Consider the following 27,751-nt stretch of genomic DNA (forward strand, 5'->3'; position numbering starts at 1 on the left):
CTCCACATCCGGCTTATTCACATGTGGGATCAGCTGAGACCAGCCACCGGACAGCTGATGAAACTGTGGGTTTGCACAACTGAAGAACATCTGCACAAACTGTCGGAAACCATCTCAGGGAAGCTCACCAGGGTCTTGACCTGACTGCAGTTCGAAGTGCTCATATTCCATGGCTACTGGCACGCTGGAGAAGTGTGCTCTTCATGGATGAATCCATTTCAACTGTCCCAGGCAGATGGCAGAAAGCGTGTATGGTGTCGTGGGTGAGCGGTTTGCTGATGCCAACGTTGTAAACAGAGTGCCCCATGGTGTCGGTGGGGTTATGGTATGGGCAGGCATAAGCTACGGACAACAAACATAATTGCATTTTATCAATGGCAATTTGAATGAAGAGATAACGTGACGAGATCCTGAGACCCATTTTCGTTACTTTCATCCACCACCATCACCTCATGCATCAGCACGATAATGCACAGATCCATGTCCCAAGGATGTGTACAGAATTCCCAGAAGCTGAAAATGTCCCAGTTCTTCCATGGCCTGCATACTCACCAGACATGTCCCCCATTGAGCATGTTTGGGATGCTCTGGATCGACAGCGTGTTCCAGTTTCTGCCAATATCCAGGAACTTCGCACAGGCAGGGAAGAGGAGTGGGACAACAGTCCACAATCAACAGCCGGATCAACTCTATGTGAAGGAGAAGCCACACTGCATGGGGTAAATGGTCACCAGATAGACTGGTTTTCTGATCCATGCCCCTACTTTTTTGTTGTGGGCAACAGATGCATATCTGTATTCCCAGTCATGTGAAATCCATAGATTAGGGCCCAATTTATTTATTCCAATTGACTACATTTTTTTTTAACTACTGTAACTTTGAAATTGTTGCATGTTGAGTTAATATTTTTGTTCGGTCTGTCTAACCAGAACAAAAAATAAATAAATAAATAAACTCTGGGTAGTAGTTATAGCCACACCTTTTCCTGGTCAGGGGGAAAAAAAGGGCCTGGCCCCTATTACATGAAATACAACTTGCAAGCAACTACACAAGTTGCTCCCCAAATTGCCAGTACTTAGCATACAATGCATGCAAAAATACAAAATTTGACCACCAGTGAACCCTAAAACTGCATGACTCACGCCCGACAGTGTTTTCGAAGAGTAGTTGGAAATCACAAAGCTTGGGCGCTATACTCTGAATTATTTTTATGCACGTTTTATCAAATGAACTCAATAGTGTACTGTCCTAAGTATTTGGCTCAGAAACAATAAGTAGCCTCTATAGATCCAATGGTTTGCAGGAGAACGAAGGAAACCAACTGATGAGCAAGGAGGTAAATCTAAAAGTGGCAGAACACAAAGAAAGGAAATTACAAATTGAAAGCAGTGAAAATATTTATTGAAGGCACAATTTCAAGAAAAGTTTAAGCTATACAGAACACTAATGACCAGAAGGGACCCATTTTTTGTTTGTTAGAAAACAATTTAATTGTGATGTTTGCTTTTTACTGAGAGGCTCAAGAGAAAGGTCCCAAGCTGTAATCAAAATAGATGTTTCATAGATATAAAACCTATCGTTTCAGAATACCTACTTTGTGGTACAAAAAAAAACTATTATATACAGGTTTTCACCCCCCTGACAATCACCTAACTCGAAGAAATCCTGCCATCTTAATGTTAAGTGATTGAGGTTGTAATGATTTTAAATGCTGTGCAATTTTGCATAATTGGGAAATCCACTCCTGGTCTGGGGTATGCAAAGCAAGTAAAATACCTTTAATAGAAATGCATGCTACATATTGATATGGAGACAAGTGCCACTTATTCTTGAGTAATCTACAAACAAATTGTCATTCTTCTGCATTGCTGGTGTCCAATGATGAATAGGTCAGCATGAAATAAGCTGGTGTTCAAGAAAACTAGTGATGGAACAATGTCTGCGCACTGTGGTTCCTCACATGACCCTGAAATTATATTGCTTTGCACCAATTTAAAATAAATAAGGAACTTGATGCACAATTAATTGTGAGAACCTCACCATTTGCCCAATATAAAATGATGTACATGTGGAATGTCCAAGTATTAAGACTGATAATTACCTTTCAAAATGTGATCTACAACAAGTGTCCACCTTCACTGTAGCAAGCGCTCAGAATCACTGCAGACCTTTACATTTATGCCGGATGTGTGCATTTCCTATGAGACTGAGGGCACTTAAGGCAGGAACATACGTTCATTACGTAAACATACGATTATAAACAGACCAAGAAAGGCTTCGTTTGAAAGGCACTTCTCCAAAAACGCAAGATGGATTTCAATTTAAGTTGAACGTTGTCCAGATCCACAAGTCCAGTCCATAGACTACCATGAACGAGGGTGCCGTATTGCCGTTAGCAATGACCGCATTAAGGTAAAGTCACAGCCCTGTACAATAAGGCTACTAACCCCTCACGATAAGGCCTTCGAAAAACACTAAGCCGAGTAACAGACATATGAAGCTCTTCACTCCTGGTTTAGGAGCACATGTAAACATGTGAAATAACCATCATTCATCTTGGCATTCAACTGACAGACGCTTCCAATTCTAACGTTTATTTTATAATTCACAGCAGCAGAGTCACAATAGTCCGCTTTTGTCTGATCCCCGTAAGAGCCTTGTAAAATGTGCTATAATGGGCAGGCAGACTACCACAACTCTGTGGCAGCGCATTATGAATAAAGCTGCGTATACAGGTTCGCTAAAATAACTTGCAAAAAGGCCTCATTTGGTTTTGCGCTGTAGTGTATCACAAAGTTGTATAAATATGCTAAATTGACAGCCACTGCATCAGGAGAGGCAAGCCATTAAGACAAATCATAAGACATTGTAAGCCATACTTATCAGGAAAGTTCTAGTAAGACCTTTGCTAAGGCACAGTCGTTAAGGCAACCACTGACCAATACCTATAAGCTACAACCAACAGTATATAGCAATAACAATGTGTACAATACTGGATTTGTACAAAACTTATTGCATAAATTTCATAAAAAATGCAAACCTACATCTAGACATACAGTAAACAAGACTAATAATCACAAACCCTGGTACAAGGGGTTGACATATTTAAAAAATAAAAAAGCTAGATATTGAGTTGTGGATTTTATCTTCAACTAACTAGCGCATCTTAATTTTAAAATAAGACTAAAAAGAACCTTGATAATACATGGGGGAGAGAAATGAACCACCTTGTAATACATTTTATACAAACGGTAAACCCATATCAGCTGTAAACCTGGTCTTCGCAAGCAAGGATTGGAGAGAGGAAGATAAGTAAAATTTTGTTTTGGCTATAAAATGCCAACGTATCAAATTGAAGGACATAAGACTTCTGGAGTAACGGACAGAAAGCATCTGAAGGCAAAGAGGACATGAGGCGTCACAGAAGTACCTCAGAACCTAGTGGTGTTGGAACCCAAAGGCAAATGGAATTTACCAAAAGACTGAAGTTTAGGCTACGCCAATCTCTTAAAATCAGACAGGCAAGTGTAAACTACTTCTGTCGGTGCAGAGAGCAAGGAATTCATTTACCTCGCAAAGGCAAGATGCTAGAAATATAAAACTTTTTTTTACCCAGTAAAATCGGGTGTGCACGTTTCTTTTCCATATGGTTTATAGGTCGACTTACATAGATATGCGTATATAAATATACTAGGAATGATAGAAGTGATTGCTGTGGTGGGTGCTACTTCGACTGAAAAGTCGCTTCCCCACAACTTGACAGACAGAGGTCGTGAAGGGATGGGGCGGCCCATTACAAGTAGCGTTTTGGGTTGCACCCCTCAGATGGTAGATTTGGAGAAGGAGACCCTCAGGTGGTGGTTCTCACCCAGGTCGTGATTGTGGAACTCGATGAGGGACTCTATGGCCTCCTCAACTGAGCTCATCTGGACCAAGGCCATCTTGCGGTCTTTCCTAAAAAATAAACATTGCACACAGTCAAATATGCAGCCTTTCCTTAAACATTCAAAGGGATAATTCAACCATTGTGGTTTCCTTACCCTGTTGCAGTATATGGACAACAATGGCAACAATCCATGCCTTGGTTTAAGTTAAGTTTCACTGGCACTGTTTCCAAGTGCTAATGTTTTAGCATTTATGGCACAAATCTCATTCAAGTCATAGGACCAATATTTGCATTTATTCATTCATTCATTCATTCATGGGAAACCCATTGAGACCAGGGCCTCATTCTCAAGGGTGCTCCGATCACTGTAATACAACAAATCAATTCAATGAGGGCAATCAATACAATGTAAAAAACAAAAATACACCCGCAACACAATTTTTGAAAAATAGTTACATTCCTCAGCTACTAGGTCCAACATTAAAATTGCCTGATCAGCACCAGAACATTCACTGGTAATGAGCTTTGTAAATAGTTCCAGCAGTGATGTGCATTAAAACTAAAGGTTGATTTACCCAATTCGGTGGACACCCGAGGAACCTCAGTTAACCAATCCTGTGAACCAGTTTGGTAACTCATGTTAGGCAAGTCGGACAACTCAAATTTAATTATTCCGCTGCTCTATCATTCGCTACATAGTGCCTTAAAGTATTCACACCCTTGGATTTTTCCCCCACAATTATGTTGTGTTACAGCCTGCATTTAAAATGGATTAACATGAGATTTGTCACTGGCCTACACACAATACCCCATAATGTCAAAGTGGATTTATTTTTACAAATTAATAAAAAATGGAAAGCTAAAATGACATTGTCAATAAGTATTCAACCACTTATGGCAAGCCTAAATAAGTTCAGGTGTAAAAATGTGCTTAAGTCAGATGCATGGACTCACTGTGTGCAATAATAGTTAACATGACTTTTGAATGACTACGTCATCTCAGTACCGCCCACACAATCATCTAAAGGTCCCTCAGTACCCCACACACCATCTAAAAGGTCGCTCAGTACCCCACACACCATCATCTAAAGGTCGCTCAATACCCCACACACAATTATCTAAAGGTCCCTCAGTCGAACAGTGAATTTGAAACATATTTCAACCACAAAGACCAGGGTAATTTTCCAATACCTCGCAAAGGGCACCTACAGGTAGATGGGTAAAATGTGTTTGTTTAAGCAGACATTGAATATCCCTTTGAGCATTAAGTTATTACACTTTGGATGGTGTATCAATACACCGTCACAACAAGAATACAAGCATCCTTCCTAACTCAGTTGCCGGAGAGGAATGAAACCGCTAAGGGATATCATGAAGCCAATGGAGACTAAAACAGTGACCGTTTTTTCCTATCACAGCCATTAAACTGAGGGATGGCTCAACATTGTAGTTACTCCACAATACTAACCGAATTGACTGAGTGAAAGGAAGCCTGTACAGAATTAAAAAAATATTCCAAAACATGCATCCTGCGTACAAGGCACTAAAGTAATATTGCAAAAAATGTGGCAAAGGAATTAACTTTTTGTCCTGAATACAAATTATGTTCAGGGGAAATCCAATACAACACAGTAACGCGGTCCATATTTTCAAGCATAGTGGTGGCTGCATCATGTTATGTGTAATCGTTAAGGACTGGGGAGTGTTTCAGGATTTAAAAAAAATAATAAAACAGAATGGAACTAACCACAGGCAAAATCCTAGAGGAAAACCTGCTTCGGCCTGCTTTCCACTAGACCAAGATTTCACCTTTCAGCAGGACAATCACCTAAAACAATGCCAAATCTACACTGGAGTTGCTTACCAAGAAGACTGTCCGAGTGAATGTCCCTGAGTGGTCAAGTTACAGTTGACTTAAATCTACAGGAAATATATGGCAAGACCTGAAAATGGTTGTCTAGCAATGATCAACAACTAATTTGACAGAGCTTGAAGAATTCTTTAAAGAATGGGTAATGTTGCACAATCCAAGTGTGGAAAGCTCTGAGACATACCCAGAAAGACTCACAGCTGTAATCGCTGCTAAAGGTGCTTTAGAAAGCATCGACTCCAGGCATGTGATTACTTATGTAAACAAGATATTTCTGTATTTCTTTAAAGATGTTTTCAACGTCCAAAGGGTAGGAATACTTTCTGAAGACACTGTCAGACTGCCATCATTGAAGTTGTTTGTGGCGATGTCAAAATGAGGGGTGTTGTACAAAACAAAGCCTTTGAATCATCTCAAACCAATCAGAGTATGAAAGCCAAAGATGTATTTTCAAACGCTGCATTACCCATGTGTGTTCTGGCTCTGGCCAACCCATTGGTTTTTGGAACCAGTCAGATGATCTAGAATGGATTTATATTCAAGAAATCGTCAGGGAGGTACTACGACCCAGACGCATTGCATTTGGCCGGAGCAAGGTGTTTGGGGTAGCCAGGCAAGCATAGTAGAGCTTTTTAAACAAAATTGTGAAGTGAACTATAGGACTTTAATGAGCACCAGCAAACCTTTTGATACAGGATGCAGTGCTGAGTATTCAAACAGTCACCTGCGATAAAGCGTAGGGCACTATGGTAGACAGCATTCAAAAGGTTTCAGAGGAGCGGCTGCTGCATTCTGGTAAATGGTGTCACCCTAGTCAAGAACTGGCAGGAAAGTTGACTGTACAATCTGCTTTTTAGGGAGAGGCTAGATCTATTTCTGAAAAATACCACTTCAAATCTTAGAGTTTCAACTTGGTCAGTGTTTAAGACTTTAAATCCAAAATATATAGGCAGGAACCCAATCGATGGGAGAACCATTCAATTAATAAATATGTAGTACAGCAAACATTTTTGCCAGAATTCAATAACATTTAGTCTTGCCCATTAAGTACAAGTTTTTATAAAAGCAACAAAGTCAGATTGCAACTAACAACGACTGGTCAACAGTTGGGGCGTCTGCATACAGACGAATATTACACTTTAACCGATAGACAAATATTATTTATATAAAATAGTAAAGAGAACAGGTCCCAATACCGACCCTTGCATTACACATTAATAGCCAGAAAACTAGACTTAACACCATCAGAAATCGAAGTGTTCCGTCTGACAGAATTTTCAAACCACTTGCCAGACTTTTAAAATGAAAAAAAGAAAAGTATGATCTAAGCAATTTAACACTAAAACATGCATAGCAGCTGAAACGATGCCATGTTCAGGTCTAAAACCAGACTGGTGCACATTAACTTCTTTGGGATAGGGGGGGGGGGTGGTATTTTGACAACCGTATGAAAAGCATGCTGCCCAAAGTTAACTGCGTGCTACTCAGGCCCAGAAGCTAGGATATGCATATAATTGGTAGATTTGGATAGAAAACTCTAAAGTTCCTAAAACTGTTAAAATAATGTCTGAGTATAACAGAACTGAAATGGCAGGCGAAACCCCGAGGACAAAACATTTAAAAAAATAAATAATTCAGCATACCACTGATTTCAATGCCTGGCACTTTTATAATAGGGCGAAATCGTCCCCGATTGCAGTTCCTAGGGCTTCCACTAGATGTCAACAGTCTTGAGTTTCAGGCTGGTTTTTGTAAAAATTAGGAAGAAGTTGTAGTTTTTCCTAGGGCCTCCCATTTTGGCTGTAGTGTTTCCAAGCGCATGGCCGAGAGAGTGCGTTCTTTTTGTTTTATCTCCGGTAAAGACAATAATGATTCTCCGTCTTAAATTTTGTTTATTTGCGTATTAGGGTACCTAAGGGTTGATTATAAACGTTGATTGACTTGTTTGGATAAGTTTATTGGTAACGTTTGGGATTAATTTTGTATGCATTTTGAAGGAAGGAAACCGAGTGGATTATTGACTGAAGCGCGCCAGCTAAACTGAGTTTTTATGGATATAAAGAAGGAATTAAATCGAACAAAAGGATCATTTGTAATGTAACGGACATTTTGGAGTGCCAACAGATGAAGATCTTCAAAGGCATATACTATATCGCTATTTCCGACTTTCATGTCGCAAATCCCTGGTTGAATATGATTTGTTATGCATTTGTCTGCTGGACGCTGTCCTCAGATAATCGTATGGTTTGCTTTTGCCTTAAAGCCTTTTTGAAATCTGTTCAAATCTTGTTGTTAATCCTTGGCTGGATTAACAACAAATTAAGCTGCATTTTGATATATTGCACTTGTGATTTCATGAAAGTTTAATATTTATAGTAATTTAATTTGAATTTCTCTGCAATTTCACCGGCTGTTGGCCAGGTGGGACGCTAATGTCCCACCTATCCCAAAGAAATTAAGAATAGAGTGAGAAGCTGTGAGTTTAGGGATTATTTATTTGGAAATTGTACAGCAGTTATCTAAGTCAGAAGGATCTCATCTTATGTTGGGGACGACATGTGGCGCTTTCCAGATCTTCAGGATAACACAAGACAATTGTCAAATAAAAAATATGGCAAAGGTTCTGCAATAAGTGGGGCAGAAAGCTGCATTAAAAACAGGATTAAGTGAATCAGACCCTATGGATTTTAAAACATCAATCTTCAGAAAAGCACTTATTACATCAGAAAAATGGTAGAAAGGAAAATAAAGTATGCGAGTATTAGAAAAGACTGTACAGAATGATGCACTGAGTCAACTAAAGGACTCCGGAATGAGAGGAATTTTCAGAAGCTATCCTTTCATATAGGTGGCCAGCTGAAGCAAAATGGTTATTAAAAGCGCCACAAAATGTCTAGCATGGGACCAGAGGCTGTCATAACCTGCTGGGGCAACGAAGGGGTGGAGTTTTGTTTAAAAGATCTGACCACTTTCCAGAAGTTGGCTGGATTACCAATCCTCTGTAAATGACTGTTGAGCTTCAATCAGTTTTAGATACTTTCAGATGATTTGAATGGGATTCATGATGCGCGAATGATTTGAATGGGATTCATGACACACATTCTAACATTTCTGAATTTGGAAACAGTGCCAGGGAACCTAAACCAAAGCATGGATTGCTAGCATACCTTGTTCATAGACTGCTTACAGGGTAAGGAAACCAATGTAATTTTGTTATTTGGGTGAACTACTCCTTTCTCACAAGGTCAGATACAGTGCATTCGGCAAGGATTCAGACCCCTTCCCTTTTCCACATTTTGTTACGTTTCAGCCTTATCCTAAAATTGATTTAAAAACATTTTATTTATTTATTTTTTTAAATGTCCTCAATCTCCACAACCCGCAATGACAAAGTGAACAGGTTTAGACATTTTTGCACAATTATAACAAAATAGAAACAAATGCCTTATTTACATAAGTATTCACACCCTTTGCTATGAGACTCAAAATTGAGCTCAGGTGCATCCTGTTTCCATTGATCCTTGAGATTCTACAATTTGGAGTCCATCTGTGATAATTTGTATTTATTGGACATGATTTGGAATGGCACACCTGTCTATATAAGGTCCTACAGTTGACAGTGCATGTCAGAGCAGAAACTAAGCCAGGAGGTCGAAGGAATTGTCTGTAGAGCTCCGAGACAGGATTGTGTTGAGGCACAGATCTGGGGAAAGGTACCAAAATATTTCTGCAGCATTGAAGGTCCAAGAACGCAGTGGCCTCCATCATTCTTAAATGGAATTAGTTTGGGAACCACAAACCATACCTAGAGCTGGCCACCCGGCCAAACTGAGCAGTCGGGGGAGAAGGGCCTTGGTCAGGGAGGTGACCAAGAACCTGATGGTCACTGACAGAGCTGAACCTGATGGTCACTGACAGAGCTGAACCTGATGGTCACTGACAGAGCTGAACCTGATGGTCACTGACAGAGCTCCTCTGTGGAGATGAGAGAACCTTCCACAAGGATAACCATCTCTGTAGCACCGCACCAATCAGGCCTTTATGGTAGAGTGGCTGGACGGAAGCCACTTCAGTAAAAGCCACAACAGCCCTCTTGGAGTTTGTCAAAAGGCACCTAAAGGACTCTGACCATGAGAAACAAGATTCTCTGGTCTGATGACACCAAGATTGAACTCTTGGCTTGAATGCCAAGCGTCACGTCTGGAAGAAACCTGGCACCATCCCTACAGTGAGGCATGGTGGCGGCAGCATCATGCTGTGGGGATGTTTTACAGCGTCAGGGACCGGGAGACTAGTCAGGATTAAGGGAAAGATGAACAGAGCAAAGTACAGAGATCCTTGATGAAAACCTGCTCCAGAGCACTCATGACATCAGACTGGGGAAAAGGTTCACCTTCCAACAGGACAACGAGCCTAAGATAACGCAAGAGTGGCTTCTGGAGAAGTCTCTGAATGTCCTTCAGTGGCCCAGCCAGAGCCCAGACTTGAACCCAACATCTCTGGAGAGACCTGAAAATAGCTGTGCAGCGTCGCTCCCCATCCAACCTGACAGAGCTTGAGGGGATCTGCAGAGAAGAATGGGAGAAACTCCCCAAATACAGGTGTGCCAAGCTTTTAGCGTCATACCCAAGATGACTCGAGGCTGTAATCGCTGCCAAATGTGCTTGAAAGTACTGAGTAAAGGGTCTGAATACTTACGTTTTTTTATTTTTTTTTATAGACACAAACTTGCAACAACAAAAAAAATCAAAAACATGTTTATGCTGTGTCATTATGGGGTATTGTGTGCAGATTGATGACGCCATTTTAGAGTATGGATGTAACGTAACAAAAATGTGGAAAAAGGTCAAGGGGTCTAAATACTTTCCAAATACAGACTTTCCTAAAGACATCATACATGCGAGCAGATTGTTTTCTATGTTTTACCTTATGGCTGTTTGAGAGGTAAAAAAGATAACTTACTGGAAGAACTTGAAGGCCTTGACCATTGCACCGGAGCTCGCAAACAGCATCTTGAGGTCATCCTCAACCACAGAGGGACTAAAAAGAAAGACATTGTAAAACTTGATAAGCTTTTAGCAGTAGTTTACCAATACATTTGTAGAGTTTTTTTCCCCCAAACCACGAAAGCGGTACCTCAGGATTAGCAGCTATCGAAAGGGTCGGTGGGCTCAATGCAGGAGAAACTCCTCCAGTCTACTTACGGGATGTTTGAGAGGTGCAGGGTGGCTGAGGGAGGGAATATGTTGGAGTAGTTCTTGGAGCCGGGCTTCTTAAAGCGGTGCAGGGGTGAGTTGCTGTAGTCCTTTGTCAGGCCCTGGTCCTCATGGCCCTCACGGGGCAGCTGGACATTGGTGTGTTTAGACAGGGTGACGCGCAGCGCTTTCCCGTGGAGCCTCTGGCCATTCAGGTGGCTCATTGCTGTTGAAAGCAGAGGTTAAGCAGTGTGAGTCTTCTATTCAGAGTTTGGGTATATTTCCATCGCTAAATAACCTCAGGTCATTTATTTTGTATCCCTTTAGCATCATTTTCAGATGCACATCACTCCCTACATATTGCTGTTCAGTTGGAACTAGTTCTTGGATTTGTTGGAGGTATTCCTTCCCAGGAAAGTTTAGCTGGGCCTTACCTAGCTGTGCCTGAGTCCCATCAGACATCTGGATCAGAGCGTTCTCCTTCTTGTTGAACAGGATCTTCACTCTCATCACGTCGCCATATACACCTTCACACAGATTTAAGGGGGGGGAACAACCATTTGAAAATCAATTTAACTAAACCAGACCAAGCCATCCAATCAAAACCATGTCTTTGGGCACTTAAGATTTGGTTAACACCCATCTAAGCACCACAGGGAAGCTTGTGTATATGAATAACTTCAGTTCATAATCAAGATGCTCCTCCAATGATCTAAATGATAAGGGGGGCAAAATACATTCTAGCAAGAGTGACTGAAGCCACTGATCATTGCAATATTGCATCATGGCCACTAGTGGGAATTGGTAATTCACCATCTCAGAGGTACGTGTGTGACTTTCCTACACCATAAAAGCCCATTTAAAAAATATCAAATTGTAGGCTACCGTTTGTACATCGGTTTTAATACATTCAAAGAATTGGAATAGTCTGAGACAGGCTGTGGAACTTAATGTCACTATACTTGGACAGAAAAGGTAAAATAAGGGATTTATGTAGTTTATCAAGGAGGATATTACTTTTGCGTCTACAAAGGGACGCCTCCCTGGTAAATTGGTAAAAAAACATTTAGGAAGATGAAGGCACTTAATGGTTAAAAAACAGACTGCAAGTCAGAAATTTAGAATAAGGATCAGAAGGAATGCAAAATTGGCCATATGTACTCTGCACAAATGGGAGTCTTGACCATTAACCAAAAGCAATTGATACAGCGTTCATAAAGGGCATGCAAGATGACAAAAATCAAGCATGCAAACTATGACAATAGACAGATGATAAAATCTAAATGTACTGTGGCAAAGTTACAGCATCTCACCGAACTTTCCACAAGATATTCTTATAAATTAAAACGCACAACGTGCAGTCTTGTCATTTGCACTATGTTTAAAGGAATATTTAACGCTGATCTGGAAATTATTCATAGGTTTTCTTGACATGAAATTGGTCCATAGTATTAAAAAGACTAGTCTGCAATATTCATATAGCGTGGGACCGAAAACTGCAGCATTGAGACACTGGCCCAAAATTGCATTTAAGGTCCATGTCTTCTTGACCAATTTGGCTTAAGTTGATGATCAGACTCAAAACCATAACTATAGACCATTTTCAGAGAAAGAAAATAGTTGGATAAATTGTCAAATCAGTGTCCCTTTAAAGACAGCTGTGGACAGACACCCCATGAAAATGCTGCAACTTTTTGCCAAGTGTCTCAAATCAACACGCAAAATATTTGAAAACTAAAGAAAAAAAAAAACTGAAACAAATTAGTTAAGAAAAAGAACAGAACAAACAAGTAGTAATAATAAAAAAGGTGCTAATGATAACATACCGAAAAGAATAAAGAGGCATTGGGGCGTAACTCTCTTTATAAGACAGCAGAGGAAGGCAGCGGAGGGAGGAAGGGACAGGAAAAAGATCGGAGGCAGGAGAGTGGAGGTTCAACATATCATCCACAGCGGAGGCAGTTCCACGGGGAATGGCAAAAAAAAAAAAAAAAAAAATGGTGGTTGGATCATGAGGGTTAATAAATTGGACAGGAGCAAAGAATGGGAGGAGATTTAGAGGTGGTGGAGGGGTGGTATATGTAACAATATGATATGAGCAAAGATAAGTGGATATGTTTACGTGTGCATTTATATGCATGTGATGTGTACACAACGGATGATGTGGTATAATGGTTGAGAGAAGAAAGTGGGAGAGGGAATTCATGGGGCGTGCAGTCAGTTTGGCAAAAAAATAAAAAAAGGTTTCCAGGTGAAGGTATTAAAACCAAAAAAGAGGGGGAGGGGGAATGGGGAGGGAGAGAAACAAGAAAAGGAGGTAAAAAACAAGGTCAGTATACAAAGAAATATGAAGTGTTCCATCCAGTATAGAATGTGCTTTAAATCAGAGTGAAGATTACAAACCAACAATGAAACTAGGAGGAATGATACATGAGGCTGAGACAATACTTCTAGAATTCTGTCTGTGTTGACGTGCACCATTACTATTGAAGAGATACATTCTTTAAATTAATGATTCTAGAAATATTTGTTGGGCTTAAGCTGAAGGCCATGTTAAATGTAAAAAAGCAATATTGCCTCTAAATCTGATGAAAAATTGCACTGCATGTATGGAGGTTACAGAATGAGCTGTCCAATAATTTAAAGTTTATCATGCTCAGTAGATTAAGAGGGACTGGTGCCGTTATGCTGATGAATAGAATGTTAAGAAATTCCACACAGGTAACGTACAATTTATAGGTCCAACTGGCTGTATGGTAAATAATAGTTATGAGGGCGCAAATAACCTAAAGCTAATCTTCAATTTGAATGAAAACTTAGTGATTGAACGAGTCAACAAATGAATATTGATGAAGTTTGTGTATCCTAAGTGTTTGCATCTACTGCTAGCGAAAATTCGGTAACAGGGACGGTATAACACTTTCAGAGTAGAACAGGAGTGAGGAAAATCACTAGGGAAAAGCCAAGAGCTCTGCTACACTGTACGCATTGCAGTACTGCAGGATGTTGACAGTAATGGGGGCTCAATATCACCGATGCATGACTTAATGCATGGTTTGTGTGGGTAAAGGGAGAGGCCTGAAAAACATTTTCAATAGAAGTGGATACATTAACATCAATGTTGTTACACGGAGAGCCAGCATATAATACACAGCCCAATTTACTTGGCATGTGTCATGTGGGCCCACTGAAACAGCCATCTCCAAATAAGGGCTGCAGTCCAATTCTCTCCCCAAAGTGTGCTCTCATTCACTCCCCTGCATGAATTTACAAGAAATGTACTGGTGCGAGAAATTTGGTGAAAACTCACGAGGTAGCCCATGCTTACAACAATCAACTTCTAAATGCACGAGGGGTGAGTGAGCAAGTGCACACTTTGGGGTGCAGGGTAGGGAACAGGAATAAAACCCACGTCCACAGAGGCTTCACAGCTGGACTCAGTCCATCTGGGCCACTATGGGTCGAGAGGGAGTCAAGGAAGGACTAACCTCTGGGTTGAGGTTGCTGACCAGCATGACACAGTGGCCACCGGAAAGTTGGTGGAAGCCCATTCTGCCTGCAGCCGCCGCGGCCGCAGCCACAGGCATGGTCAGTTGGGCCAGGCCTCCGGGGACACCGTGCATCGTCAGGCCTGCAGAGGGAAGCAAACGGGAGGGAGAATTTAAAAAAAAAAAAAAACTTACTGCACAGGCTCCTGAATGGGTTGATAGAGAAAAGGCCAGACTGGAAGCCGCTGAGCACGACTGCTAATCTGCTCATAGGTCAAGGTCCGCAAACGTTTCAAAGTTGTAGTGTTGCCACTCAATGGTAGTGGATGAGGCCAGCTTCCTCCTTGAAATGTAAAGTATTAGTGAAAAGGTCCATGTAACCACAATCCATCGATGTTGGTCAGGAGCGAGGCAGGTGTCAGAAAGAGGACGATCAGACTCACCTGTAGCTTGCTGAATGGCGAAGGCCGGGGGGAAGGCATGAGCTCCTGCGTACGGGTTGGCTGAGATGATCCCGGGAGCACCTGGAGAAACACACATGGATACAGAGGAGTGTTAATTGATTAGTTGCCTTCAGTTTATTGTAAATTATACAAATATTACATGTTGAAAATTATTGGACAGGTGAAGGGTACGGGTTCAGCCGCATAGCTTCCACCTGTCCAATCATGTCTAACTGAGAAGGGAAGAAGGAGGGAGGTAAATTTAAAATGTATTCACCATAGTACTCACCGAAGGCTGCAGCCATGGCCTGGTGGTCGATGGAGGGCTGGCTGTCTCCTGTGGGCAGGTCAGGCCGCGTGTAGTCGCGGCTTTTGTCGTTGTTGTACTTCACGTTCAGGCTGGTCAGCTTGGAGAAGTTGATGCGGAGGGTGCAGCAGGCGTTGTAGATGTTCTGCCCATCTAAAGACTTCACCACAGGGCGACAGTTTCAGCATTAAATCAAATTTGATTTATCACATGTGCCGAATACAACAGGTTATACACCTTACCGTGAAATGCTTACTTACAAACCCTTATCCAACAATGCAGTTCAAGAAGGTAAGAAAATATTTACCAAATAAACTAAAGTAAAAATGTTTTCATAAACAATAAAACTCCATTAATGAGGCTTTATAGAATGGGTACTGGTACCAAGTCAATGTGCAGAGGTACAGGTTAGTCGAGGTAATTTGTACATGTAGGTAGGGGCAAAGTGACTATGCATTAATAATCAGTGAGTAGCAGCTGTGTAAAACCAGGGGGGGCACCACCTAGTATATAGGTCCTGGATGGAAGGAAGCTTGACCCCAGTGATGTACTGGGTAATGGTACAGCTGTAGAACTTTGAGGATCTGGGGACCCAAGCCAAATCTTTTCAGTCTCCTGAAGGTGAAAATGTGTTGTCGTGCCCTCGTCACGACTGTCTTGGTATGTTTGGACCATGATAGTTCGTTGGTGATGTGGACACCAAGGATCTTGAAACTCTCGACCCGCTCCACTACAGTCCCGTCAATGGGGGCCTGTTTGGCCCGCCTTTACCTGTAGTCCACGATCAGCGCCTTTGTCTTGCTCCCATTGAGAGGTTGTTGTCCTGGTACCATACTGCCAGTTCTCTGACCTCTCCCTATAGGCCGTCTCATCGTTGTCGGCAAAACCCAAAACACTGTTGTGTCGTCAGCAAATTTAATGATGGCGTTGGAGTCGTGTTTGGCCACGCGGTTGTGGGTGAACAGGGAATACAGGAGGGGACTAAGTACACACCCCTGAGGGGCCCCAGTGTTAAGGATCAGCATGGAAGACGTGTTGTTGCCTACTTTTACCACCTGGGGGCAGCGTGTCAGGAAGTCCAGGACCCAGTTGCAGAGGGAGGTGTTTAGTCCCAGAGTCCTTAGCTTATTGATGAGCTTCGTGGGCACTACGGTGTTGAATGTTGAGCTGTAGTCAATGAACAGCATTTGCACATAGGTGTTCCTTTTGTCCAGGTGGGAAAGGGCAGTGTGGATTACGTAATCTGTGGATCTGTTGGGGCGGTATGCAAATTGGAGTAGGACTAGGGTTTCTGGGATGGTGGTGTTGATTTGAGTCATGAACTGCCTTTCAAAGCACAAAATGGCTACTGACGTGAGTGCTATGGGGCGTTAGTCATTTTGGCAGGTTACCGTCGCATTAGATTGCATCCAAGGATTTGATCATTCATCTTTCAGACTATTCTTTTCCCACACTCTACATTTAGTACACATTAAAGTCAGGCTCTGAAAACACAATGAAGAAAAATGGGAGAGGAATAAGACCTGCTGTATATTATTGTGACAGGTAGATGGCACTACTTACCAATTTAGCGTGCTGAGCGGTCAGACCGTCCGAGTACTGCAGCAGGGCCTGGAACTGGTTGTTTTTAGTAAAGGTGATGATCTTCAGCACTGTGCCGAGCTTAGAGAAGATCTGCATGCAAGGAGGGCATGGTCAGGGGGAATACAAGCTCAGACCTATATACAGTCATAAATGTATTGAAAAGTGTGTGTGTTACCTGATGCAGCACGTCCAGGGTGACTGGGTAAAACAGGTTCTCCACTATAACACGCAGCACAGGGCTGTGCCCACCCATGCCCCCTGAGGCATCCACCCCTGCCATGGGCATGCCCCCTGCCATGGGCATGCCCCCTGCCATGGGCATGCCCCCTGCCTGGACTGCGTTCACTGCCTGCAGTGCCGCCTGGGCTCTCTGTGAAGAGAGGAGGATGGTTCAATGGAAGTGGCAAGAAGCAAGAGAATCTACAAATGCTCAGGTAGAGCTGACCTGACTCCCACAGAGTCAATACGTTTCAATGTTGCGAAAGTTCTCATTAAACAGCCTCAGGTTAGTTGCAGGACATTTACAAGAAAATGGCTGTAAAAATAATTATTTTGGGAAGTAAAAGATTACATTCCAGGGTGCTGCTGACCACTCTGTCCGTGACATGTTTGTATACACAGTGGAAAAACTGGGGCCTGTTTGAGTGTAAAACACCTGGTGGGAAGAAAAACACTGAGGAACACCATGGAGAGAAACTTAGTTTCTACCAGCAAAACCCAAACATCTGGGAATGTTCATCTATACTGCAGCAGTGTTTATGTTACCTTCATTGACCTATTAGCAGATAAGACCAGAGTAGAGTAATTTGAAAGGGGAGTAGAGTGGACAGCTGTGGCTTCCATTGGTCGCCATTGGCATGCGATCGCCCAGGAAACCGTGTTTAGAAAAAGGGAGGGCCTTGTTGGGAGGGTGCATGGTACACACTAGACTATAAGATGTATCAGTTGGACCCAAAATGATTTTCCAATCGCGTCGGGTCTGAACAACCATTTTTTCCCCTTTGATTCCACTGTTCCGACCAGCAAAAATGTTCTGAACCGGTTCGAACCCCAAAAAAAGTACTGGTTTATATCATTCCTTCCGTTCCTTTATTTTTTTTTTTACCTGTGAAGTCAACAATTTTTTCATTTATCTCATTAAATTACTTCAATCAGTGAGGATGGAGCAGGCAAGCTAGTTGTTTACCTTCGTGACAAACAGACAAGTGTAGCCTAAGGCCCAAGATGCGACAGATTTTGCAGGTGGGGAGAGCGAGAGGGTTGGGGTGTCATAAAGTGCTGGGTATCTTATGGATTATATTAATTAGCCACAGAATTATACCCACGAGAAGCAGCTCCTATAGAGGCACTTTGAATGTTCTTTGAGCCAGCTAGGTAACAAACTTGAGTTAAAACACGTCTTTCCTTTCGGTAGTTAATAAATCCAACGTAAAACGCAATCACTAGGCCTATAGTATCCTTGACTAGCATTGGAAAAGGTTCCTGTTCTCTTGCTAATTAAAAATCACTCCCCATCTTCTGAATCAAGCTTGTAAGGTCAGTACAGTAGCCTGTGTGTCGGACAGGGGAGGGGCAGGTAGCCTAAATACGCACTGGCAAAAAATTTCAGCATGCAGGTAGACACTGGAATAAGTCTGAGTGAGGACTTCGTATACATGCGCTTTGTTGCAGGACAATTGTTTTTGGTGTGCCTGGAACGCAAAGTATTAATCAGTACCCGTGCTTTTAAAATAACGCTTCTGTTCTGGAACATTATGGATCACTTTTGTTCCAGGATGCATTTCAGTTCTTTGAAAAAAATCTATTTTCCGGTTTTCAGTTGTGTTCCCTGAACCGGGTCCAACCCCTGCAAGATATTCAGGGAAAGGTAAACTTGAGACACTCTGCGGAATAAAGTAGAAGTTGAACAAATTAGCAGTCGAATGCCGACAGCTCCATTTTCAGCAACACAGCAGAATATAGGTTCATTCTGATTGGCTCAAGTCAGCTGACAAGTAGACTGGTGGTTTGTTTGTGCAACCACACAAGCCCTGGCAAGAACAGATAGTTTCCAAATGAGTCATTCTGACCCAGCAATACAGGAAACAGAGGAGAGCCAGAGGCCAATTCAAAATAAAGAAAACCAAAAATGTGGAATACTACCACAGAAAACTAGTCCGCTGTGGAGGAAACCTTCATGTTGGCTCTAAGCATCAAACACTAATTGCTCGGAGAAGCCTACAAAATGAAAAAGTCAAAATGAATGAAGAGTAATTATGAAAAAAAGGTTCAGGGTGGCAGCTGAAATCCCTTGCTGATGTGTTTTGTAGACATGCTCCTTTGTCCAAGCAACGTTGAAAACATGAAGCGCACTCGAGTTCAGCCTTCTCTTATGGCCTTCCAGAAGTAGTAAGCCTTCACAGATAAAGGGTTATGCAACTGCTGAGAAGGATGGAGCTGCAGCAGAGTGACTCACCACTTGGTTGGGGGAGTTGTCCGTCTTGAGCTCCTTGTGGTTGGAGTACTGCATGAAGATGGGGTGGTTGCGGATGACCGGCGTCACCGAGGAGTAGTAGCTGACCATGGTCTGAGCCGCATCCTCGGTGTTCATCTCTATGAAGGCCTGGACACAGGAGAATGCCATAAGAACACCATTTCTGAAGAAAAAAAAGTCCAGCTACGGATAGCAAGCGGGCCATATCATTTACTCTACTACCACAACAGTTGTATGCTCACTCTGGTTAACAGTTGGTTACTACTAGCTTATAAAATGGTAACTAATACACCCCTCCCCTCTGAGTGGAGGGCAAGAGAACCCTGTTAAAGCAAATGAGCTAGGGTTGGCATGTGAGACCACTTACCTGGTTCTTTCCTTTGAGCATGAGCAGGTTGGTGACTTTGCCAAAGGGCAGGCCCAGGGAGATGACCTCGGCCTCGTTGATGTCGTTGGGGAGCTTGCGCACGTGGATGACGCGCGACGGGATGCCTGGGCCCCTTATGTCACCTTTGAATTTCTTGCTGTCATTGCCATTGGCTGTGGAGGAGAGAGAGCGAGAAAGAGAGCCTACTGTTGGGATGTACACCCTTTTGAAAATTCAGCCAAAATAGATCAGAATTGGATGAGGTGGTGCTCAACCTTCGCTCATAGTGGATTCAAACATTTACTTGGTTGATATTAATACAAACGGAAGTTTAAACACTGACCTGCTGCGCTGGTCATTATATAGGGTCCGTTTGCCACGCAGGAGAAAAGCTCGTCTGATCCTCTCTGCAAAGGGAGAAGGACACGCTATTGAGACCAATGCAGAACTGCACCACCAGCGTCATTTTAAAGACATGACCAACCTAATGACTGAATAGCACATTTCTCCCGTTTCTTTTTAGGTAAGACCTATGGTTTACAATGGAAACGGGAGAAACGTCTTGTCTCGTATTCATTGGGACGAAACTCGTAACAGCCACAGGTTAAATAAAACCACCCACTTTGACCTACCAAAATAATGGAAGACCGATATAGACAAATCGCAAATCTTGGCATAGGTTCTCCCCATCACAGCCAAAACAAAGATGGACTACTAGGCTGTCCCTTTACTAGCCTTTCCTGTCGACCTGTATGAAGGTACCGGGTGACCCATTGCCTTGTGACAATGGGAACAGGAAAAGGTCAGCTGCTTAGCTAACATGAAAAGTTATGTGAACCTGAGTCTACAGCCCCTGAGCTACAAGTAGAAGAAACAGACAAAGAAAGACGAGAGGAATGCGCATAGATAAGACCATACGCAGACTGACGGGGATCCAATGACCGGACTTGCTAACCACGTTAAGTCCTCTATGGCCTAAGGTGGGGGAGGGGGGGTGGTGTAAATGGACACAACCCAATCTCTCTCCATCCCAACCCCCACTGCCCTTGCATTTCATGTGCATGCATGCGCTTGTATGCATGTTGGGGTCATCTGTATTGGCATAGGTTTAAGGGAGGGAACCAGAGAATTCAGTGGGAAGGGAGGAAAAAAACAACTCGGTTTCTGGGTCGCCAAGCAGCAGGAATGAGAGGGCGGGAGGAGGGAGGGACGGGGGAGCAGAAACCCGAGTCATGGGTCTGGTGGTACATCACTCTGCAGTCTGGCACAACCCAGGTGGGTACTGGTAGGGGTTGATGGCTCAGATGGTGACCTGCTCACACTCCATAGTTGATGGACCAATCCCCCAAAAAACAAATTAGCTGAAAGCCTCAAAATAATTGCTTGAAACAAACTTATGTTGTTCTTACATCACCTACATAGCCCAACTATATTTTCCTTGAACTATAAGCCTATGCTGATAAAGAAAAGCATAAACCACAGTAAAACCTGATTTAAACAAATACAGAGCCATAAACAAACATACAATGCCCTATAAAACAGAGGTAGTATGCTTTACAGCGTGTGTAAAACAAGGCTGCACACCATCTGTCCTCTATAGTCTAACACCAACAATAGGGGGAAACAGACAACGCTCAAGGAAATGATTCACCAGCAGCTAGCCAGCGCTTTTCATGTAATCGACAATGTGGACGGGAAGCTTGCTCTGGTTAACACAAGGAGTACACAGCTAAACAGCCTTCCGCAGTGCTGAGATGGCAACAGAATGTGCTCGCCTCTCTCCCCACCAACCCCTCCAAATTCCACTGGTGCGAGACTCAATGAAAACCATATGTAAGGGGTATGGGGGCGAGTACAAATTGTGTGTAAAGGTCTGCAAAAGAGGTTTGGAAGCAAAAAGCATGTTCCTGGTCCTGCTACAGACTAAAAAAAATTAACACTTAGCAGGACTGGCAGGCCAAGTCACAGAACAGGCTTTGTCTGCCACCAACACTCAAATGGCTTTTACAAGAGTAAGGAGAACTTACTAATCAATTGGCCAGACTGTTGGGTTAAAAAAAAAAAAAACGTATTAATTAAAGACATAATACTTGATATGTATTCAGTTGTCAAAAGTTAAGCCCGTTAAGTATTACGTCCTATAAAATAACTATGCGATAGGAGAACAAGAAAACTTGTAAGAAAACTCAGTTAAGCTGCAATTCTTTAAAAAAGCTGTGCTAAGGCTTTCAGTTGGTTAGCAATGTTAATGAAGTGAGTGGTTTTCTAATGGAGTTTTCAGAGGGAGCTTTTGAGGGCCTAAATTAAAAGATTAGAAAGGTGTGGAGAGGGAAAAGCAGGGGGGTGAAAAAGACTGCGCAGGCAAGCAGGAGACAATGCACCGCAAGAATGGGGTCGTTACCAGGGCAGCACTGAATGTCACTCCGTACCCATAGAAACCCTAGACTGTGGCTCCAGGTGAGGTGCGCTGCCACACCCGTGACTCTTAGCCTAAATACACAAGGCTGATTCTCTTTAGACCCACAGCCACAAAATTCTCCTGGGCAATTACCCTGCCGCACACAAGTGTTCGCAAAACTAGTTTAAAAGGCCAGTTCTGATAAAAATAGGGGAGCCTTGGAGGTGGCCAAGTGAGATCTTGTTACTTATCAACATGTAAATTATTGAACGGCAATTCAATCCTCTGCCTCTTAAAGCTCACGCACATCGCACCGAAGGTGGATCTAGCATTCGTCTGCCTATCGTTCACAGCGCTGTGTTTTAGGGACCACCTGCTGTATACATCTGACTGACGAAATGTTTCAAGCCATCCAAAAATTGGTGCGCACTCGGCGAGTTGTGTTCAGAAGTGCTAGTACTCTCGGCCAGCAAACACTAATGGTGTGTCTGAACCCCTTAAAGCCACTACACCGCGGCTCCCGTGAGTTTTAATCTAGTTCGTAGCCTATATGCTGGCTACCTAGAAACTTTTGCCAATGGTGACTGACATGATCAAACAGGCCACCCAGCCCTTTCCCATACTTTACCTAATCAGCTTGTGTGGGGGGAAACAGAGGCCAGAGGAACAACATGCATGTTGAAAATGGGGGGAAACATATTTGCATGTGCTGAATTGGTTCCATTCACCCCACCACCCTCTCCCATCTTTGAGGAATGCGATTGAGAGGCCATCTCCACAGCCAAGGTAAATAGGCCTAGTCTTTACATTTAATGACCTACTCTTATTTTAAAAAAATGTAATGAAAAAAAACAAAAAAAACAAAAAGGTTGAGCGCAACCTTTAACATAGGATTGGAAAACTATGAAAAACCCCAAAATTATATTTGAGGATTGAACCTGTTGACTACACCTCCATAGTGGCATTTCAAGAATATTGACAACTATTACGTTGGCCTAAAATAGCTGCAGTCTTCTCCAGAATAACCACCACTTACCAAAATATAGGCCTACAATAGCACAATAACATCAAAGTAATAAAATATTGCACTCGCCTGGTTACAATTTTGCTAACTAAATGTTAAGGGGCAACAATTTGTACTGATCCAAATTACACAGTTCCACCCAAGATCCTCCCAACCATTTTGAAACAGTCAACAGGCCATTCTTTGAGGCCAGCAGTTTGTAATGACACACCCCAGGGGGAGAACAGGAAACACAAGAAGCAATTAGAAAAATGGAGGAGGGAAAAACCACCCGCATTCCAGCAAACAGCTCCCTTTTCCTGTGAAGATAAGGTGGTGGTAATTCGTAGCCAGGTTAAGGTTACCGATGTGTGCTGGCTTGCGTGTAACAAAATGGCCTTCTCATTTGCACGTGGTACCTGTAAGAATCAGTCTTTGTGCTGTGTGCTAAGAGTGCCCCTTGGCTAGGCACATACCACAGACGATTATCTCTGCGAAAAAGAGATGCGAGGAATGCAGTTGCTGTGGGGTGGCCTTTGAAGACCAAGCTGGGAAGCGACAGTAACAGCAGTCTGTAGAGCATAGACGTGCAACACGCACCGAGTCAGGAACACCGGCTCTGTGTTCGCTCACCATCCCAAAACCACATATCTTGGATTCACTCAACATCAACATCCATCATGGGAATGAGACAGCACTTACAATGGCATATCTGCTGCGTAGAGCATAAAATTACTCAAATTTCCACCATCTAGAAACATCTGCTTTTGCTCAAGTTAGCTAGCCCTGGCCAATAGACTGCAGGGGCCATTTGATGGTAAAAGTAGGCATTTTCTTGAGAAAGGACTCAAGGGAAGTTTGGGACCAGCCTATGAGTGGTACAGCATTACGATTGGCTAACACTTACTGGGACATGTGCTGGTGTATCAGTGAAGAGACAAAAAGTCCTTAAGAGACAAGCGCTTGGAGGAGCCAGAACACTGGAATGTACCAAGAGCATTCCCGGCACAATGCCAAAGCTAACCAATAATTAGGCTCGACTGTTTCCACAGCAACAGCAATGTTCTCGCCACACAGGATGAAAACAGTTTGAGAAATGTAAACTTGGGAACTGGTAACCAGTGACAAGGCAAAGTGTTTTACTTTTGCTTTCCCCCATAAAGTGTAGCAATGTGTCACGAAAGAAAACAAGCAACATTAAGGAGGCCTTTCCCCTTAATTGTATAATTTACTTTGTGCATGCCTCCTCTACAGTTCAACATTGTTTAATCAGTCAACTACCATGCTAACAAAGGAACCTGTTGGGTGACTTGAAGCCAATTAAAAACTTGCGACCTAAGCAAACAGGATATTCCCACTGCCAGATCCAAACTGGTTGTAGGTGTGCCTTCACATGCTAGCTTCTTTGAAAGCTTTCATTTCTCATGGTGCAAATAGTTGGCATGGCTGCCGTAATAACAAGAATCTGATTAGGGATAAAATGCAGCCTGAGCAACAATTGGTCAAATCCGCACACAGCTACATCCATAGGTCATTCTAATCTGAAGCCTTTGTCAAACACCTCGTTCTGACATGTTGAAGCAGGGGAAAAGCGAAAGGAGAAAAGAGGGTGCCTACCTTTGTACCAACTGTAATATCGTGGACACTGCTGTGAAGAAAAGAGAAGACAGGAATGTTAGAAGCAGTAAGGATGAAAAATTAAAATGCCCAAATTAAGGTTAAAAGACTAAGAGGTTCACTATTGTATAGTTAAGATCCAGAAACCCCAAAAGGTAGAGAAAAGCTTAAAAAAAACAGCTAACTAGATTTATTTATCAGTTGCAGAAAAGTTGGAAAGCAGACAGTCATTGGCTCAATTAGGCTATTGAACTAGTAGTGCATTTTATTGTACAAGTGTCTAACCTTAACATGAAGCAAAACTGCCATATAGGCTACCTAACCAACAAAAAATTGTTATGGCAAAATAAGAGAAGGATGTCACCTCAGAAAAAGCTAAGACCAAAGACTTCCAAAAACACTACCAAAATAAGCGTGCTCTCCACTTAGGCCTGTACTAAAGTTAATAGGCAGGTTTACATGGACCCAGGTTTATACAACAAAAGCAATGTCGCAATGTCCATTTTCTATGCAATCTTTCTAAATGTTGACAAAAAAATCCCTGGACAAGTTAATGGAAAAATAGCTAATGACTTATCATTTTAATTTAAGCTTTATTTAACTAGGCAAGTCAGTTAAGAACAAATTCTTATTTACAATGACGGCCTAGGAATAGTGGATTAACTGCCTTGTTCAGGGGCAGAACGACAGACTTTTACCTTGTCAGCTAGGGGAGTCGATCTAGCAACCTTTCGGTTACTGGCCTAACTCTCTAACCACTAGGCTACCTGCTGCCCCTCATAAAGGAACCATGCAGAACATACAATTGTCAAGTTTCATAAACCGCATACGCAATAGCATTGGACATCTGGAGCGGTACTGCCACCAGTAAGTTCGGGTGCTAGATAAGATGTTACAGATGATAGTTTATTATTTTGACACAAATAAGACTTGGGAGGTTGCCAAATGCCTCTCCACTTCTAAATGTATGTTGAATGTCCATAATAGGAATTGCTAGGAAGTAAAAAGTTAGAATTTATAATTCTACCAAGATTAAGTAGAAAAACAACATTGACCAATTGTCTAAATTGCATTTAAGGCAAAGCATTCCCTTGATACCCCCTAATGTTAAAGGTGGAAAGAGCAAACAGCAAACCTTTCCCTTTCCCACAGCTTTGCCCATGAAAAATGAGTGGTATTTGGCGGACACTCAGTTGAAGATTAACCTCCACATCCTGTTTCTCATGCGAGACAGCCAGGAAACTCAGCCCAAAAGCTCTCTCAAGCCTTCCTCCCATCTACCACCCTTTCTCAATCAGAATTATATTGATCAGCCACTGATCAATATAAATAATTTGACCAGTGGCTGAAAACAGCAGTAACATAATTATGTGCCATTCTTCAGGACAAAAGGAATACACATATGCAAAACAGTCTTGTGGCAAATATGCCCCTCAAACTCCCATAAGCCAAATATCTGCTGCCATGACAAATTCCTTGTGGTTTCAAAGCCCACACATGACAATTAAAAAAAAAAAATGCTAAATGCTTTCTTTACACGTTGGAATCTACTGAAAAATCAAACTATGTTCCATCTTTTAGGATTATATACTTTCAGAGTAGACTTGATACAAAGTAGACAAATAAAGGCTACATTGACTGCAAGGGCGAGGATAAGCAAGACAATGCAACAGCTCAAATCACTCCCTCAATTCTCACACCAAGTCATTGCATGCTGAGAAACCTGATCACCACCATTATGGAGGTTACTTAGCATCAACAACGGGCATCTCACAGTGCTACATGAATTAGACGTAAAAATTGATTCCAACATACAACACAAAAAACCTAAGTGATATAAAAATCAGCCTAAAGATCATGTTTATTATCCGATATTTACAACTAATGAACTGGTACCTTGCATTTAAAAATGTATATGAAAATAAGAACTTACTCTAGTTCAGTGACGTAAGTAGATCCCATAGGATACAAATCAGTCTCTAGACGGCTGGAAGAAATGTGGGGTTAATAACAAGCCTATAATATTGTATTTTCACTGTTTGCTCTGAATTTCAAGCACAATGATCGCTATAGCAATATTAACAACATTTCAGAATTCTCAAGTAGAGTATTGTTTATCTCTGAACGTCTGCAGCAGAAATATAACTTGTGTACAACAAGCATGGTTGGAGAGCCACGTTAGTAACGTCATGGCAAGACTCCTAAAACTAAGTAAATAGCTATAGTTTTTTAACCGTGAGCAAAGCTAGACAATACCGTAGGTTGATAGGACCAGCTACATTACAATATCCTGGCAAACAATGTTGCAACACACAATAATCCAACGCCGCACTGCCACAGGTGGTTCCAATTTTCAGTGGATAGAACTAGTGCCTTAGCCAAGCTAGCATCCAAACCACAGAAAAACTAGTTAGTCCACTCAATATGCGTCACTGTCTTGCTTTTTATTAACTAAAGAGCAATTTAGTCTAGACAACAGCAAGAAAATAGCCTATTAGTGTTAACTACAACGCCAAAGCAACAATGTTGGTTGGTAACTAACGACGTTAAGCATCTCGGAGTATCCATCACTGATGCACAGAAAATAAGCTTTACCATGTTTCCATCGCAACCAAGAGACAATAACACAATACTAGGTTAACTAGTTCATTTTCGTTACAGGACATATTTAATATAGCATGTTAGTTTGTTGCTCTTTTCTCGAGAGCATAACTTCTTCCTTGAACTTACCCGTCCATTGCACAACACGGAACTAGCTACACAAGTTAGACCAACAAGTCTGTTGCCTGGCTGACTTTTCTTATACCCTTACAAAATGGCGGAGAACAGAGAAGCGAAATGTGATTAGCCTAGTAAAGCCCAACGATTGGGTAGAACAGAAAAATTGTGGGCGTCTGAGACGAGAAGTGGGTGCTGATAGGACAAGACGAGAGTTGCTAGAGAAGGGCGGTCTTAAAAAAGTTGGCCATGGACTTTCATTGCAAATGGTCAATGCTCAGTCACAAATTTAATCTGCATGATGATGAAAAGATTGTTATTTTCATATTTTTTTAATGCAGAATGAATGTGTGATACAACTGTCTACATATGTGTTGAAAGAATGGCATATCCTGGTATTGC

The 27,751-nt window shown here is 42.2% G+C and overlaps 1 protein-coding gene across 6 annotated transcripts; it reads right to left on the minus strand.

The window, feature by feature from the left end:
• Positions 1-1,379: 1,379 nt before the first annotated feature.
• ptbp1b (polypyrimidine tract binding protein 1b) lies at positions 1,380-27,448 on the minus strand. Of its 6 annotated transcripts, none has more exons than XM_029706530.1 (16): positions 27,362-27,448; positions 26,565-26,618; positions 24,632-24,662; positions 19,957-20,020; positions 19,614-19,786; positions 19,229-19,375; positions 16,949-17,143; positions 16,753-16,863; positions 15,160-15,349; positions 14,883-14,963; positions 14,440-14,582; positions 12,778-12,811; positions 11,386-11,478; positions 10,961-11,177; positions 10,719-10,796; positions 1,380-3,954 (listed from the first exon to the last, which is right to left on the minus strand). In XM_029706530.1, exons 1-16 carry the CDS (start codon positions 27,367-27,369, stop codon positions 3,822-3,824), a joined length of 1,752 nt encoding a protein of 583 aa, XP_029562390.1. In that variant the 5' UTR covers positions 27,370-27,448; the 3' UTR covers positions 1,380-3,821. The 6 variants fall into 6 exon arrangements, with proteins under 6 accessions (XP_029562390.1, XP_029562393.1, XP_029562391.1 ...); XM_029706533.1 differs by having other exon boundaries at positions 3,644-3,954; positions 15,172-15,349; positions 24,632-24,659; XM_029706531.1 differs by having other exon boundaries at positions 3,644-3,954; positions 24,632-24,659.
• Between the last annotated feature and the right edge of the window lie 303 nt (positions 27,449-27,751).

This window comes from Salmo trutta, chromosome 22 (genome assembly GCF_901001165.1).
Source record: "Salmo trutta chromosome 22, fSalTru1.1, whole genome shotgun sequence".
Classification (NCBI taxonomy): domain Eukaryota; kingdom Metazoa; phylum Chordata; class Actinopteri; order Salmoniformes; family Salmonidae; genus Salmo; species Salmo trutta.